Genomic DNA, 17,175 nt, shown 5'->3' with positions numbered 1-17,175 from the left:
GCACCCAGAATATTTTTATTCCTATCAAAATATTAACAATACAAAGCTCAACTACACACAAAGATATTAATGTTGGTCTATTTTTTCAAAATTTCATGGAGTAAAAACACATCAATGCAGTTAAAAAGAATATCGCAACAAACTTCATGTACTATCAAAGTAGTTGAAAAATACTTACTTTTCTTCCAATTTATATGTAAAAAATAGTGCAATAAATTCTTGAAAAAGGTGCAAACAGGGCAATAATGCATCACTACCTGCATAAACATGCTCACAATAATGAATAAAATTTGTATTATCATTTAACATATTTACTTATATAATTGTCATTCTTGTAACAGAAACTCTTGAATACTGCCGTGACATTTAAAAAAAAATAAAACAATGTAATAGCTGTGCCCAAATTTCTAAAAAACAGATTAAGAAAATATTGTTCTTAAAAAGATGCAATTTCTTGAAGAAAGGAACACACACATCACATGTTATATTATTCTCCACATCTTTCCTGTTTGCAAGATTCTGCAAGATGGGAAGATTTATTCAAGCACAACATTAGAGATTTCCTTTAGCAATAAGTGTCTCCCACTCTTGCCCTAGTACATCCATCTAAGGGCTGCACCCTAGTTTCTGGCAACAAAATTTCAGGAAAACACACAGCTATTACATGAGTGAATACAAGATATAGAAATGCAGATGATTTGCAGCTCTCCCTCAAAGAAAACTTTATATTACCCTGAGCTTCATCTGACATTAAGAATGTCTATAAAGTATGTAAGAGTAAACACACTGTCTTTAGGAACACCTTTGCTTTCAAAGCAAGGGTTTGTTGCAGGAACAGGACTGTTGTTAGCCTCCAGCTTCTAATGTTATACTCCATAGAATTATCACTTATACTTCTGTAAGTCCCTTTACTGTTATTGAATGCAATGTCTAACTTGGTTTCTGCACCAGACAAGGTTAGCTCACCCAAACTACAAAACAGCTTGCGCTGACTGCCTCTGGCTTGGTACCTCAAAACTACAATTAACCTACAGAGAAAAACATGTGGGTTGTATCCTTTCTTACTCCTGTACAGTTAACATGGCAAGGCTACAGAGTTTATTACAGTAAAAACTTGTTATCTGGCATCCCCCTAAAATGGGGGATGCCAGTTAATGAACTATTTCAGTTAATGAAATGAGCACCATCTGGTGCACTCCCCAGGGTCAGTGTGCCGGGGGACAGAGAGGGGGGCCCTGTGCAAGCTGCTTTTTCCCTGTGCAGGCTGCTTTGCTCTGGGCTGTGGGCTAAAAAAGCAGTGAAGAAAAACTCAGCTTGCAGCAGTGAAACGGAAAGTGCCCTGGAAGTGGTTTCGCTTTTGCTGCGTTACTCAGATGCCGGTTAATTGCCTTTTCCAGCTAATAAAAAGTGCCAATTAACACAGCTTTTACTGTACAAACATTTACATTAAAATTTCATGGTGCACGTAGAAGGAATCTGGAAGTGTTACTAAAATGAAAACTTCATGAGAACCCAAGAGAACAGAAGTTAAATTACAGAAGTTGAATTATTTGAGTGATGATTTGTCAAAGACAAATTTAAAAGACTAATATTAAAAGTAAACATTTCTCTCCTTTCTGGATCCAAAGCAGCTGTCAAAAACTGACTCACAAGTCAAAGAAACAGGATGTTATCATCTAGCTTCATGTTCCTTTCTTCATTTCTATTGCCCCAAAGTTTTAATTCATGAAAAATAAATGCAACAACAATAACCCATCTTACCATATATTTTGCTACTTGAACACCGAATAAATATCATGCACCAAATAATTTCTCATTTGTAAAAATTATTCTTGACAATTTACTAATTAACAAATAAATTTGAAAAAGGTTAAGTTACTTACCTGTAAAAAAAAATAGTTCTCTGAAAGCAATATCCACCATATATCCAAGCACATCATCCATCGTGAAGTTCAAATTTTCAGGATTAAATATTACAGGATTTTATACTGTAAACTAACCTCCAGTCGCTTTCTCTGCTTTCTGATTTAACCAAAGATTTAGTCTAAGTACCTGAATATAAACACAGACTAGAGGACTCAAGTGGAAATATGGAGGATGTATGACTTTCACAGAACCTTAGTCACAAACTTTTCCATTAAAGCCATACTCCACAAATCCCCACTCTTGGAGGCTGCAGAGGTGAAGAGCTGTCATACCCGGTAAGAGAGAAAGCTGGACTAACTGTACCACCTGTACGTACAGAAATACAGTAAAAATTTCTTAACTTTCAAACAATGCAATATTGTATACATAAAACAATTTCCACTATCCTTGACAAAGGATTGAGCTAAATCTTCAGATTCAAACAAAGGAAACACTAGATCTGGTCAAGTCTGAGATGCAGTGATAGGATAATAAGGTTTATTTTGAAAATATGCAATAGATTGGGAGCTCAATGGGACAAGAAAGTCACCTCTGACTAAAAATGCAACAGACGTGTAAAAATGCAACTCTGGCACTATCAGGAGTCAGCAACGTATGGCTCATGAGTGAAATCCATCCTACAAACATGTTGATTCTCCACAGGGGACCAGTGCCACATAAGCCATCCATTCTATATCATACGACTTTGCTATAGAGCCTGTTGCTCTACCATGTCTGGACCTACTCTCACTGTAGAGGGGATGGGGTTCAGTGGTAAAGCAGGCAGCTGGCAGCTCCAAGTAATGGGGAGTGGGTCACAAAGGGCTGCCTGAACTGACAAAAGATTGCCAATGCCTAGTCTAGATAATATCACATTCAAAGAGTACTTAAAATGGGACAATTAATGAAACCACCCACCCCTCAGATAATTTTACAAACCTAATCTGCGTTTCTTTTCGGAATAAAACAGCAGTAATCTTTCACTCAAAAATTAAAACTACGAGAAAAAACCCATTCAGGAACTACTACATGTATTGTTTAGATTTTGTTTTCTATTATCTTTTACAATATTATTTATTATGCAACCAATTTTAAGTTGCGAAGCAGTACAATTTTTAATGCCAACATATAGTTGAAAGCCAAACTTCTAAACAAAGGTAGCAACACATTTTTGTCACTACAATTAAGTACATTACTACCCAGCCCTGCCTTCTACAATTAAGTCCTTAAGCAATAATTTCAGCATAAATAGCAACCTTTACCTTAAAAAGGGTAATTTGTACATAAAATATTGTAGCAGACCAAAGTGTTTAGTACAAATGTAGTAAAATATAATTTTACTTATAAATAGCATTTTAACAAGAATACAGTCAGTCCACACATACAGAACTTTATCTACACCTATTATATATGGATCATACCAATGGTGAAACAAATATTCCTGCTAGGAAGTCAGATACCAACCCATCTCTCCATCCCTTTCGACCCTGACAGATGAAAAATTATATTTTAAAAGGTTTATAAAACAAATCCCTAATGAAAAAGCAAGCTAATTAAAATAATAAAATGGCAATGCATCTTAATTTAAGATATAATGCATTACACAGGAGAACCAACTGTACAAGTAAAAACTATATAAAAGTACAGGTTAGTAGAAACATATGGGTCAAGCTCAGGATTTGGATTAATCCAAATGAAGAAAAAAATATCATTTGCTACTGAAAGAGTACATCCTCTCTTACTCACACCAATCCATACAAAACTTCAAGGTATAAAACCTTATTTTTAATCCAAACATTAAAGTTGCTTTGCAAAAAGTAAGTGTGATTATAATCACATACCGTAAAAGCCACATTAACCAGCACTTCATTAACCAACATGCTTTTTTAATTGGCATGCTGGTCAACACCGGTCAACATGGCAAAAGGGAACCCAGATGCAGGGCTTCTGGTTTTGTCAAACCCCACAGCCTGGGGGAAAGCAGCCTGCACGGAGCCCACTGTCCCTTTTCCCCAGCACAATGACACCAGCCGAGAGGCAGGAGGGGGCAGCACAGTTAATCTGGGACGTGGATGCGCCAGGAGGGACATCTTTGCCCAACCAGGCAACACCTCTCAGATGACTAGCACATTTAGTTATCCAGCACCCACATTTCCCATGGGTGCTAGATAATGTAGCTTTTGCTGTATATGGAAGTAGCATCCAGCAATCAACATCACCTTCAAGAGTCTCACTGACAGGAATTACATGGCAATGTGGCTGCTGCTCTAGAATTTACAATTTAACGTAATTAAAGACTGAGCACTAGGGATGTGCGAAGCTTCGGCCACGGATCAGATTTGGCAGAGGTCTGGCCCAATTTGATGGCCAAATATCCGACTCCTAATCAAATCAGGAGACCCTTTAATCTCACTGAATTGAACTGGAACCGTCTGAATTGATTAGGAGAGATTTGGAAAGATTTGATGATTCAGACACAGACACAGCTTTAAATGTTTTTTCTACATACCTCAAGGTATCAGGTGGCTTGTGAATGCTGAGATGTTGGGGCAGATGGAACGTCCCACAGGAACACAATGGGGCAGATAGGGGGCCCCCACTGTGCTCAGCAGTGGACCAGAAGCATTTCCAGGTCTGCTGGGGAGCATGCAGGGGACCACTCCCCTGGTGCCATCGAAATGTTCACAGGCCACACCTGGTACCTCAAGGTATGCAGAAAAAACATTTAAAGCTGTGTCTATGGCTGAATCACAACCACTAGGGCTGTGTGAAGCTTTGGTCACCGATTTGATTCAGCCGGATTCTGTGGCTGAATCTCCGAATCGAATCAGAAGACCCTTTAATCTCTCTGAATTGAAACAGAACCCTCTGAATCGATTCAGAGAGATTCAGAAAGATTTGATGATTCACACAGAGACACAGCTTTAAATGTTTTTTCTACGTACCTCAAGGTACCAAGCAGCTCATGAATGCCAAGATGGTGGGGCAGATGGAACATTCCACAGGAGCAGACCTGGAAGTGAACCAGAAGCACTTCCAGGTCCGCCAGGGAGTGCATGGGGGGCCACCCCCCTCAGCTTGGTGACTGGCGCCTCCTAGGTCTGGGGCAGCACCCAGGATCCCCCCAAGACTGATCACTGAGTGGGGGAGGGGAAGGGGGTGCCTGGTCAGGGTCCCCACAAGCTTGGCAGCTGACCCGGAAGTGGACCAGACGTACTTCCCCTCCACTTTTAGGTTTGCCCTGCGCTTCTGTGGGATGCTCCATCTGCCCCACCAGCACAACATTCACAGGCTGCGCCTGGTACCTCAAGGTATGTAGAAAGAACATTTAAAGGTGTGTTTATGGCTGAATTGCTGATTCTCCAAATTAGCACCGAATCCAATTGGGACAATGATTCAAATCAACTAATCAAATTGCTGTCCCCGATTTGGGCCAAATCTGAATCAAATACAGCCCATTTCACACACCCCTGCTGAGTACAGTGAGTGGTTCATAACAATAGGGAAGGGCATATATATAATCTCAAACTAAGAACAGGATTCTAAAACCTCTAACAGCACACACTTAGGACCAAAATGCAGCTCCGAAAAGAATTATCAGGCAGATGTCATCTCTTTCAATTTGTCTTGGTTAAAAAAAATCTTAAAATACATCCAGCAATACTTAAGTTAGAAAAGGCAATGCTGAACAAGACTTGTTCTGATCTACACTGATTACCTAGTGGCATTTAGCAGCAGCTAAGGGCTCCCAAATGTGTTCAAGCATAAGATTTTATACTGCAGAAACACAATTTCAGATTCCAGGACAGAGACCAATCTGAACTAGTAACCTTGTATCCTCTTGTTGGGCAAGCCTAACTTTCAGAAATCAGCCTCCCCCCCCCCCGAGAGCAAATTTTAATACATTTGGTTGACAGTTGTGGAACCTTTAAAACAATTTGGCAATTCTATCAAGAAAAAGAATCAGATCATCTTAACACTTAGAACAAACAGTCCTCACCAAAATGTTTTTGTTAGAGGAGTCATGTAAAAAGGTTTTTAAATAAAAAAAACAGCTAGCTCACTTAGGACAAAGATAACCAGAATTAAAATCCTAAAGAAAATTTTAAAAAGTAAAACATATAGGCTCCAATGGAAGATTAAACACAGATTTCTAAGAATTAAAATTCCACATTCTTTACACAGGTCACAGGCTTAAATGCAGAAGTGTGTTAGTTCCTAACAAATAATCTGCGATACATATGACATCTATGATAATAAAGTTGAGGTCTGTAATAGTGGAGAACTGAGGCCTGTAGTGATTAAATACTATTCAATAATAATCAAAGCCTCAGATAAAAAAAAAGATATTTTTAAGGACAGCACTATACTCCATGTCAAGACATTCACAAAATCATAATGTAACAAATACAAGAATTCCCATGGGTTTACCTTCTTGATTCTGAGTAGTTAAGACTTTTGCGTGCCAAACAATTAGTGTTCAGGGTCTGGACTCCATACCTTAGGAACAGAGACCGGCATCTGTGAAGAAGTCTATACTTGTATCTGAACAAATGACCCAGATTTAGAAATTATGTGTTTACTGATATAAATGATTGATATGAACAGCTTCCTACACTGGATACTTGGGAACTTAATATTAACAAGTAAAGGATGATATTCTTCTAACTAGATGACGTATTCTTCCTCTAGACAGTATACTATCAGAACAATTTTACAACATTGTCTGGCTACAAAAACAGGAAACTAGAGATTTCAGACTAGAAAGGCAGTCAATTTCAAAATGTACAGGTAAGATTCAATAAGAGATTACTCAAAACCAAACAAGGAGTATACATCAAGGAGCACAAAGCAAAACAAACAAACGAACAAACAACAATAACGTTTGAGCCAAATGAAAGGAGGTTCCAAAGACACCTACACTTGAGTTGGAATGGTTAATTTTCCAAGCAGATTGATGTGATTTGTCCAGATTTTGGCACCCAGGACCCCTACATAGTCAATATGAAGAGTAAGGTCTCTCGGTTAAACAATTCAAAGGCAGATACCCTGGAACACAGAGAACGGAGAGAGAGATCTAAAAGTGTCTGGACACATCTTGCTGGGATCCTTTGACCCTAGCTGACTTCCTGCCCTTATGGCAGTGGGCTGGACTTGATGATCTTCTGAGGTCCCTTCCAGTCCCTAAGGTCTATGAAATCTTTGAGGTATTTTCAAAGGACAAGTCATAAAGGCAAAAATGTACAGCCAGCCAGTAAGAAACACTACAGCATGTGAGCATGTCTAATGACTAAGGAACTTCAGTGGGATAGGAAGACTGGGGTCCTGGTTTCTATTACTTGGCAATCTGATGGCTTGGGGTTTTTCTTTTAAGCCAATGACTGTCTAATGTAAAATGACTTGTCCAAACAGCAGGAACAACTGCCAATTAACAGTACATTATGTACAGGGTTTGACAGTTGGTTGTGAATGGTCAAATTAAATTATAACATTTGATTACACAACATCAAATGATTGAGACAGGAGAAACTAAATAAACAAATCTCATAACACCATATACAGCAAGCAAGATATCCAAAGTCTTTCTATTATCAGTAAATTATCTAAGAACTGCTATTCACGGCTCTGATGATATAGTAGAGCTGTGTACAGTTCATGTTTAATAACCCAGAGTTGCTCGAGTTGCACTGCCTGCCCTACACAAGAACTGCATTCTAAGAGTTTCTCCTTCAATTTTCTCTATTTATCAGCCACGACAAAAGAAAATGTATGAAGAGAATCAGATGCGAATATTTAGGAGAGGAATAATTAGAGATGTGATATTCTTGTTCAGCCAGCATGATGCAAAAAAGAACCCTTGGACCCCGAGAAGAAATTAAGGAATGCCTGAATTTTGACTAGAGACTTCCATATATATCAGGGTGCTCCTGCCCATTACAGGATACAGATAAATGATTAGTATGTATGGACTGACAACATATTTCTAAGTTTACTTGATTTATATGGTCACGTGAAAGGTTTGAAATATGTAAAAAGTACATACATTTTTGTTTTAAAATATTCTGCATAGGTATTAGAATTTTGGACACAAAACAAAAATAAATCTTACTTTATTTACTTGAATATAAGATGACACCCTAATAATTTGTAATTTTTAAAAACAATTTTGCAGATATTGCATTTAATTGTTGGAAGTTTGTCTGAAATTCGCCCCACTCCCACTGCTACAGCAGGAAAAATAAATCTTGTTCCTTACCCTCTTAAATTTTTCCCCCTGCAGCTCCTCTCTCTGCCTGGACTACTAGACCCTAGTATCTCTAAGCACGTGGAAGTGAGAAGCAAATTTGAAAACAATGACTTTGAGATGAACATGCTTAAGAAAATATAACTCATCCAGAATTTAAGCAAAATTGATTAATTTAACTTTTTTGAGGCCGCTACAAGTTTGAGTACAGGTATTCCATAAAGACACATTTAAGCAGCACTTTTGTACCTACTTATATAAAGTACTATGCATATTAATCCAAAGACAAAAGGTTCATGATTTATCATACTGTATGGTAAATTTGCAATGTAGTGGCTCATCATGACCTGAAAAGGTGACAGACTTGGGGAGACTGAGCACAATGGGAACTATATCTTATTCAGACAGGCTGCACTAATTTATCCTTGTGGTAGGTTCCCAGATTGTTTACCCCATATAGGCCATGTGTTTTATAGTTATGCTCAGTGTCGGCTCATATTGTGTTCTAAAGACATACTTAATCATATGAAAATAGTAAGTTACCAGTGAAATTAAAAATTTTGTCAAAAGTAGGCATTGCAGGGACAGGGGCTGGCAGCTATCATATTGCTGAAAATTAATATTTGGGACACAGGTTACTGAGAAATCCAAATTGTAAAATCAGTTTCAAACCTGCTTAAAATACTATTTGAACAATCAGGAAACAAATTACATTTAATACATTAGAAAGTTCTCTCACCTTTAAAAGTTTTACCAAGCAAAATGTATATAATAAAAACATATTATATAAACATGGCTAAGACTAAATAAAAATTATGCTGGCATCTGCATTATTTATCCGTGATGTCCTTACCTATTTTTGGTAAACACAACAACACTAATCGCAAGTTCTGCAATTATTCTGCAGTCTTGAAACTGCTTTTTTGTTCGTCTGTTTTTTGAATAAAGCAGATGTAGTCTTAATACTTAGGAACTGTTACAACATTGTCATCCTTAGCAAGCCAGAGCAAGCATTCCAGGTGGAGTTTTGTGCATGGAAGAAATACAATATGAAGATCTAAGCATTTGCCCTGCAAAGTCCATCACCATCGTCTTTCGGAAAGAAAGCATTTTAATGCCACCCCCAAACAATCAAACTTGCCTACAAAGAAACATACAAATATGTCAGACATTGATCAAACACAATTTGCCTTATTCATAGGAAATAATATTAATGAGAAGAATAAACCACTGCAAGATAGCAGGACTCTTGTACATTGTTTCATTGGTTTAATTTAAACATACATTTACTGTTAATTGTATTTCCAGAATCCAGTTTTAAGAAGTCCATAAAACTGTTAAGATGTCAACATGAACACGTGTCATTTTGTGCACCAGTAGTATTCCAACTGTACTGCAAAGAGAAGGCAATTCATCAAAGTGAAACTCTTCAATAAACCTTTTATAAGACAGCTTGTTTAACTTTGCAGCTGTTTATGCTGGCGAACACAGCCTACAGTCATGACGTCCCAGATAACCAGGGATAAGTCCAGGTCTGAAAAGCTGCTACTTTTCCCATGATACAGCAAATCTATCTGCTTTTTGTCAGTCACACACTTGCAGATGTTTAGTGACCTTTGTACCTGAGGATTTATTGTACAACCACCTAAACGTCTTCAAAGGACAAACTGGGTTAAAAATACTCCATACAATGAGAATTCAAGATGCTCATGGTTAATGAGATTTTTAGAAAGAAGGAAAAAAAATAGATAGTTCTAGTCACAAATATAGCCTTTTCTTCTTTTCTGTAAATAAGGATCAGGTTGCACTAGTATTCAGCCCTGTTCCCTAGATATTAAGGGACTTCAACAGACCCTCTCCATTTGTCTTCTCATAAGCAGAACTCATGCTTGTTATTCACGTTCATCTGCATGCATATCCACAAGAAGCAAAGCCAGCCACAGCAGCAGCTAATGCAGGAAACCTTCACTCCTACCAAGAGGGCTGAGATTTAGATCGTGGTGGGAGGAAAATGAAGGCTACAGAAATGCTTTTTTTTTTAATCCAAACTCTTTCAAAAAAAATAAGCAAACAACTTTATAGTATTCTTGAGGGGCAGGGAAGACTGTACTATACTGTTTCCATGCTATATTCCATTCAAGTCTTATTAGGGCTTCTAACCTACAAGCAGCTTTGGCCTCTACTATTCAAGCAATCTCTGCTGCTGCTGTGTTTGGCTCCTTCTTCCAATACTTATGGAACATATCTGAACAGTAGAGCTGTTACCTAGGAAGTCAACCAAAATCTAGAGTTACCATGATTTTTAAAACAGACCAAAGAAAAACAAATGATTAAGAGAACTTTAGAAGAGTCAAGCATTTAGGAATATAAATCTATGGAATTTCAAGGAGACATATAGACAATTTACCATTCAATAAAAGGAGATATGCCACACCTGTACCACAGTTCAGCTGCTCTGTGGTAACTACACTGCATACAGTTTTTACCTCTTGTGAGTACAAGGTAAGCCATGTCATCTTACTCTTTCATTGAGGCCTAATCTAAGGCAATTTTACTTCCAGTTACTCTGAGATGACAGCACACAAACAAGATGTTACCATGGAGCAGCTGAAGTCCTACCCCCTTTTTTCACATGGTATACTGTGCATACGTCTATGCCTGCAATCATTTAAGTACCTATGTCACTTTTAGCAACAGGACTTGTGTATCACTGACCATTTTACTTAAAGTCTGCATCATAAGTCCCTTTTTAAATTTTAAAAATCTGCTCTAGAAGTCACTGCTAAATTATTGCATTTAACATTTCATCAAGTTACAATATTCATCTGGTCATGTTACAATTGTTTTATGCCACTGCTATAGAATTATGGTTGGGTCACATCCAAATCTAAGAATACCAACCTTGCTTATTTTGCAGGTTTTTGTTGACCTGATAAGAAGATTCAGATTTTTTTCTGGTGCTTGATCAGAACAATCCCTCATTAAATCAGTGCACTGAATTAAAAGCAGCTTTTATGCACTGAAATGAACATCTGGTGAAAATATTCTGATACACAAACCTACAACCTTAATTTTAAAAGCCACTCAAACCTGGATGCTATCCATTTACTATTGAATAGCCTATAAATTAACTGTGTTTAAATTAGAAAATATTGCTTTTAAACAAGTAAACATGAGGTGATGGAAAATAAATTGCTATATTTGCTACCCACTGTAAATAAGTTCTCCTTCTAGCAAAATACAGTATTTATGCAAACTAGCAGATACCTGAAAAGATAAAGGAGAAAAGAATAAAACAGATTTCAAAACTAAAATTTATGTAGTGATCTGCCAACTATAACAACATTGTATAATGATTAGCTCTTAGAAAGTCAAGTGAGAGATATGAAACTTTTTAAAACTTTAAATTTAAAGACAAGTCTCACTCCATTAAAAAAAAAATATTGAAGTAAATTCTTTGAACATCTCTGGGCTGTCCCTAATGCCAGTACTACCAGGCTACAAACATGGTAAAACTTCAACTATCATATCAAGGAAGTACAGCAAATGAACAGCTCTGTAGCACTGTTTACAATTTTTGTCAATTAAAAATAAAACAAAACTTCTACAGGCAACTGAATATATTAATTTCCAAAGTGTACTGTCTAGAGTGTGCAAGAATTTTCTTCTCAAAATAAGGCAAAACACAATGAAAAAGATTGGAGTTTACAAATTTGAAAGTAAAAAGACCGGGAAAGTCATAAATAAATGAAGGTAGTTCGATATAACAGTCTCTGGGTGGCCATTACACTTACCATTTAGGTCCTTCTTTTAAACTGAACAGTGAAAAAGGATAGGATATAAGTGAAGGAAGCTTACTTTTTCAAAGCTTTTAAGAAACAAAAACAAGTATTAGAAATAGATTATCATTTCCTTCCATAGAAAATACATGATGCTCTAAAGATTAAGAAATATGCCATTTAAGTAGGCTGGGAAACCCATTATGAAGTTCTGATATAGTAAAATCCCCCCCACAAATATTACACTAAAAATAACAAATTTCAGACAACTAAAATAATTTGATTAAAGAAGAAATTGTCAAGATGATGGTAGATATTCCATTAAATACATTTTTTCACAGTATCCAGTAACAGTGGTTCACATTTCTGGTCTACTCCAAAATGCATACTTTTCAATGAAGAATCTCATTGATATGTTAGAACTTAAGTAGCTATCTATGAAACTCGTTTCATCTTCCATATTCAAGAATGACATAAGTCCCCTACAATGAAAACTACTAGTAAAGGAAATAGTAAAAGGGGCATACGATTTCCATTCTTTTTTTTTTTGCATTTTAAATTAAGCTATTTCAGTAAAAGCCAACATATCACAACAACAGAAGAATCACTACAACTGACTAAACAAAATCAACTCTTTCAAAGCATTTTACAGAACTGTCGTTTAAGTTCATGTAACATTCCCATTTGAAAATATAACATGTATTCATAACAATATATAGCATAATTCAGATCAATTTTAGCAGTGATATACTTCTGAATACATGTTTTCTGCAGCAGACTATTAGTTTCCAATTATCAGAAATTGATAAAACAGGATGGACCTCAGCAGAACAATCACAATTTTTTCAAAAATATTTTGAAATGCTTCAGGCTTATTCTACCTGGAAAGTCATCCTAACCTTTATAATTGTGTAATAAGTGCATATATGACACAGTAATTATCAAGCTACATTCAGTTTGGTGTTCAGCGCTTCTCCTTTGAAGATGGGCCAAATATCACTGAAATAACAGGACCTGTAGTATGTATCAAACACGTTTAAGGCTGTAGTTACATAAAATGAATGCTGTATGTAACAGATCTTATGTTGTAAATCTTGAGATTAAATGCAAATTGCAGCTAAATTTACTAAAATTTGGTAGCACCAGGTCACTAATGGCCCACATCCCCCTGCTTTAATTGTAGCAGATTAGGGTACTTTTCATGTCTTTGGCCAATATGCCTTGTAGTTGTACAACAGAGTCAATTATATAGCTTTAGGAATAGCTTAGAACAGAACTTGAAACGGATGGTTTAGATAGAGATGATCCTTCCTTGACCAGGGAGTTAAATTAGAGGTCCCCTTCCAGCCCTATAAAATCATATTACGCAACTGTAAGACACCACAAAATTCAAAATGTTCTAAGTTTCTAACCGTGTACCTGTGACAGGAGCATCTCTACTGGAGCCTGTTCTATTGGTGGCTCCGCCCTCCTGTTATGGGCCAACCTCCTGCTTACTCGCCTGCCATGCCTTGATCTTAATTGATTAGTTGACTGATGTAATTAGCAGGAGGCTGCCCACTTTATACGCCCCAGTGCCAGGGGGCGCTACCTGCAGCTCCTTTTCCACTCCTACACTACAGCCCAAGCCTTGCAGATGGTACTAATGTGGTCCTTGCCTTCTCTCTCAGGGGCTTCCTGCTGCCCCCCCTTGCTCTGGGGGCTTCCCGTTCCTTACTGCCCCCCTTGCTCTGGGGCTGGGGCCAATGCACCTCAAATACTGTGCCCTCTCTGGCGCAAGGATCCCCACGCTACCATGGAGTCCCCCCTATGAGGCCTCCTCCAACCCCTAATAGCCTCACCCGGTCCTCCAGTTAAAACAGTAAACACAAAAACACAAAACCCCTATGCTACAGCATAAAAAGCTAGACCATCCAGCCAAACAACATTCAATCCCTACCAGGAAAACACTCCAACCCCAGCAGCGACCAGGGGACGCTCACAGTCAGAGTTCTCCCCTCTGTCTGTACCAGCTGAGCCCCTCCTCCCTCCATTGCCACAGGGGAACTGCCCTCCTGCCTGGGCTTATATGAGCCAGGCCCTGCCCCTTCCTGTCAGCTGGCCCCACCGACTGGCCTAGCAACCTGCGCCTATGACTCTGGCTGCCCTAGTGACTGGCAGCTGAGCCTCCCCCTTCTTGCCACTAGGGGTCTCTCCCAAGCCATTCTTCTGCTCTCACGCGCGGGCACCCGAGTGCTCTGCGACAGTATCATAATAAATTTATAAATGCACACAAAAGGTATCAACTTTTAACCACCTGACTTATAAAAACTGTTGCATCTTATATCCTCTATTACCCTAAAGAAAAAATAAATGCTTAATCCTTACTTATATCTTTTTTCACAATGCAAGGATGTATGCAAGTGAAAACCAGCAAAAAAACAAAAACCAACTCTCTGCTGAAAACTTCTTTTTGGTGATGTAATCAATTTCAACTAGTTAAACTGGCCAAAAACTCTACTAGCAGGTAGCAACGCCACATCCAGATACCCGCTTAAAAATAACCTTAATAACTTATTGATCCAGCTTTGTTTTCCCTCTCCCACACATCTCTCCAGGAAGGAACCTACCTAAGTTTTCTGAAAAATTTCTCAAGATGTTTTAGAACACAAATATACTTTCATCAGTCATATAACAGAAAATGTGATAAACCTGAATGTTTACAAAAGATTATGTTCCTTTCCAAAAACACATGAAATCAATTAAACACTTTTTGATGTTTTCAACAGCTAAGCCAATAGCTACACAATGAATAGTACCACTTCATGTCAAGTTAAAATGTTTCCCTCAAATTAAAAGTCAAGTTAAAATGCTGGCACAAACTACGTAAGTGTGGCAGTCATCGTAATGGTGTAAAGCAAACTGATACTCATAAAGCTCAGTTCCCTTCAAAAACAGTTCCATCCATGTAAGGCATGGATACCCTTTATTTTAAGTATCCAAGTGGTCTTAGTTACACCCTTAACCAAATCAAAACAATAATTCTGTATATACCAGACATTCTTTTGTGATGTCACTGCTTCACTATTTTTCCAGGCACCTTTCTTCCAAGAGCAGACCAGACCTAAATTACTAATGTAAAAAAGCAGAATTTTAAAAACCCAATGCATTCACAATAGAAGAAAAGAACATTTTTCTTCTTTTTAGGTTTTCTTGAGTGTTTAGCTAGAAGGGTTTTGAAGAAAATTATATTCTCACTCTACTAGTTATAGTAGATTCAAGGTGGGCAGCAATCTTATACCCTGTTTACATCTTTTTTCTTATATATTAAAACCTGCATAAACCCTTGTGTGGACACTTCTTTTTAAGAGCTGCTTACTGATTCAGATAAACTTAACATAAACCAAAAGAAAAATGTCCAAACAGAGGTCTGCACCAGTATAAACAAATTTAAAATTCACAACTTTAACCAAACCAATGCAACTCTCCATTTGGATGCAGCCCAGAGAAAATATGGGAAATATGTTTGACCCTTGAAGAAAAGTGGTATTGCTGGGAGAGCAAATTTATACAAGAGATGAGGTCCTGAATGTGTAAATATATAAATATTTATACACTTTCTATTAGCTGAAATCCTGAGTCACTGGGAGAAGAGAGAGTATTTGTCATTATGTACCAAAGACAAAACTGCAATGCGAGAAATGGGCCATAAAAATGAACTGCTATCATTTTGCTGTAAAAAAGTAGCACTATTCAAAAGATGCAAGAGTAAGAGCAGACAGGAAGAAATCACATCCATCTGGTCCTCCTAGAGAATACAGGGACAGTCATGCCAGACCAACCTTATTTTTTTTACTTTACACTTGAGATGTTAAGCAAAGATTCTACTTACATTGTCCATGAAATTTGGTTTAAACCCTCCTTCCTGCTGCCGTCTGAGTTCTTCCTGTTCTCGCTGGCGTAACATCTCTTCTTCACGACGTCGGTGCTCTTCTTCATGTCTAAAAGAATAAATAAACTTATGAAATTAAAGTTCTCAGCTTATTCACACTGCTTCACTGCATCAAGCCTCAAGGGCTAAAGCTAATTAAATTTAAAACAAGAACACCTGACTTTGCCTACTAGCCTTTGACATTTCACTTAGTTACTGTGGTATTTACTAGGCCTGTGTGAAGCAGCTAGTATTCGCTTCATAGTCGGCTGATTCGGGGGACAGTGATTCAATTCGGTGATTTGAATCACTGTCCTGATTTGATTCGGCCAAATCAGATTTGGAGATTCAGCAGCAGCTGAATCTCTGAATCAGCTGGGCTGGGCCCATCCCCCGCCCGGTCTCCCAGCCCTGCAGTGGCTGATCTACGCACCCCAGCTCCCAGCACTTGGGGGAAAAAAAAGCCCCAGCTCAGGTGATGCTGGGCGGAGGGCCACCCCTGCTGCCTTCCCCACTGCATGCGGGGGGCTCTGCACAAGCCCCTGAACCCCCTCCTCACAGGTTCCCTGCACAGGCCAGCTCCGGCCCTTTAAGGAAAAAAAAAAAACCCTGAAGAAACCCCTGAACTCACTGCTCCTGCCAATGGAGGGCAATCCCTGCTGCCCCCTGCCACATGGGGGGCTCTGCACAACCCCCCCGAAGCTGCATCAGGAGCTTTTCTTGGCTTTTTTTTTCCCTTTAAGTGCCAGACTCTGGCTGGAGGGACAGCCGTGGAGAGGCTGGGGGAGCAGGGGTTCAAGGGGGCTCATGCAGAGCCCCCCCCCATGCAGCGTGAGGCAGTGGGGATCGCCCCCTGCCCAGCAGCACCCAGTGAGCACTGGGGCTTTATTTTACGGTGCCAAGCTGGGGCAGGTGGGGGCATCCATGGGGGTTGGGGGGTAGGGGAGGTCAGGGGGCTGGCAGGGGTCCCCTCCCCCTAGTACTTACCAGCTCAGAGTGGCTTCAGCTCCCTGCTGCAGCAACTGGGGACTGTTCGAATCATCAAAGCTCTCTGAATCTTTGCCAAAGATTCGGAGAGCTCTGAATTGATTTGGACCTTTAAATTGGTCTCCTGATTTGATTTGAATTCAGAGATTCAGCTGGCGAATCTCCTCCAAATCGAATCACCACCCAAAGCTCCGCACAGCCCTAGTATTTACTAGGTATACAACCAACAGCAACATGAATACATTCTTTGATGTTGTGGCTATGCCAGGCAGCATTCAATAGGTTAAAGGTTAACCCAGTCTTTTATGAATATTTGTTAAATAATTACACTGTCAAAATATTTGGGAGTA

The 17,175-nt window shown here is 38.7% G+C and overlaps 1 protein-coding gene across 1 annotated transcript in view; it reads right to left on the bottom strand.

Moving 5' to 3' along the window:
- PSPC1 (paraspeckle component 1) overlaps nucleotides 1-17,175 on the bottom strand; it is a 55,684-nt gene that overhangs the window by 21,868 nt on the left and 16,641 nt on the right. The window contains exon 6 of the mRNA XM_090029273.1: nucleotides 15,800-15,908. Coding sequence (XP_089885399.1) covers nucleotides 15,800-15,908 — 109 coding nt within the window. The remainder of the gene's footprint in view (nucleotides 1-15,799; nucleotides 15,909-17,175) is intronic.

The sequence above is a fragment of the Crocodylus siamensis genome, chromosome 1 (genome assembly GCF_052110815.1).
Source record: "Crocodylus siamensis isolate JL-2025a chromosome 1, ASM5211081v1, whole genome shotgun sequence".
In the NCBI taxonomy this organism is placed as follows: Eukaryota; Metazoa; Chordata; order Crocodylia; family Crocodylidae; genus Crocodylus; species Crocodylus siamensis.
The sequence above is the reverse complement of the archived record's forward strand: the minus strand, read 5'-3'. Positions and strand labels throughout refer to the sequence as shown.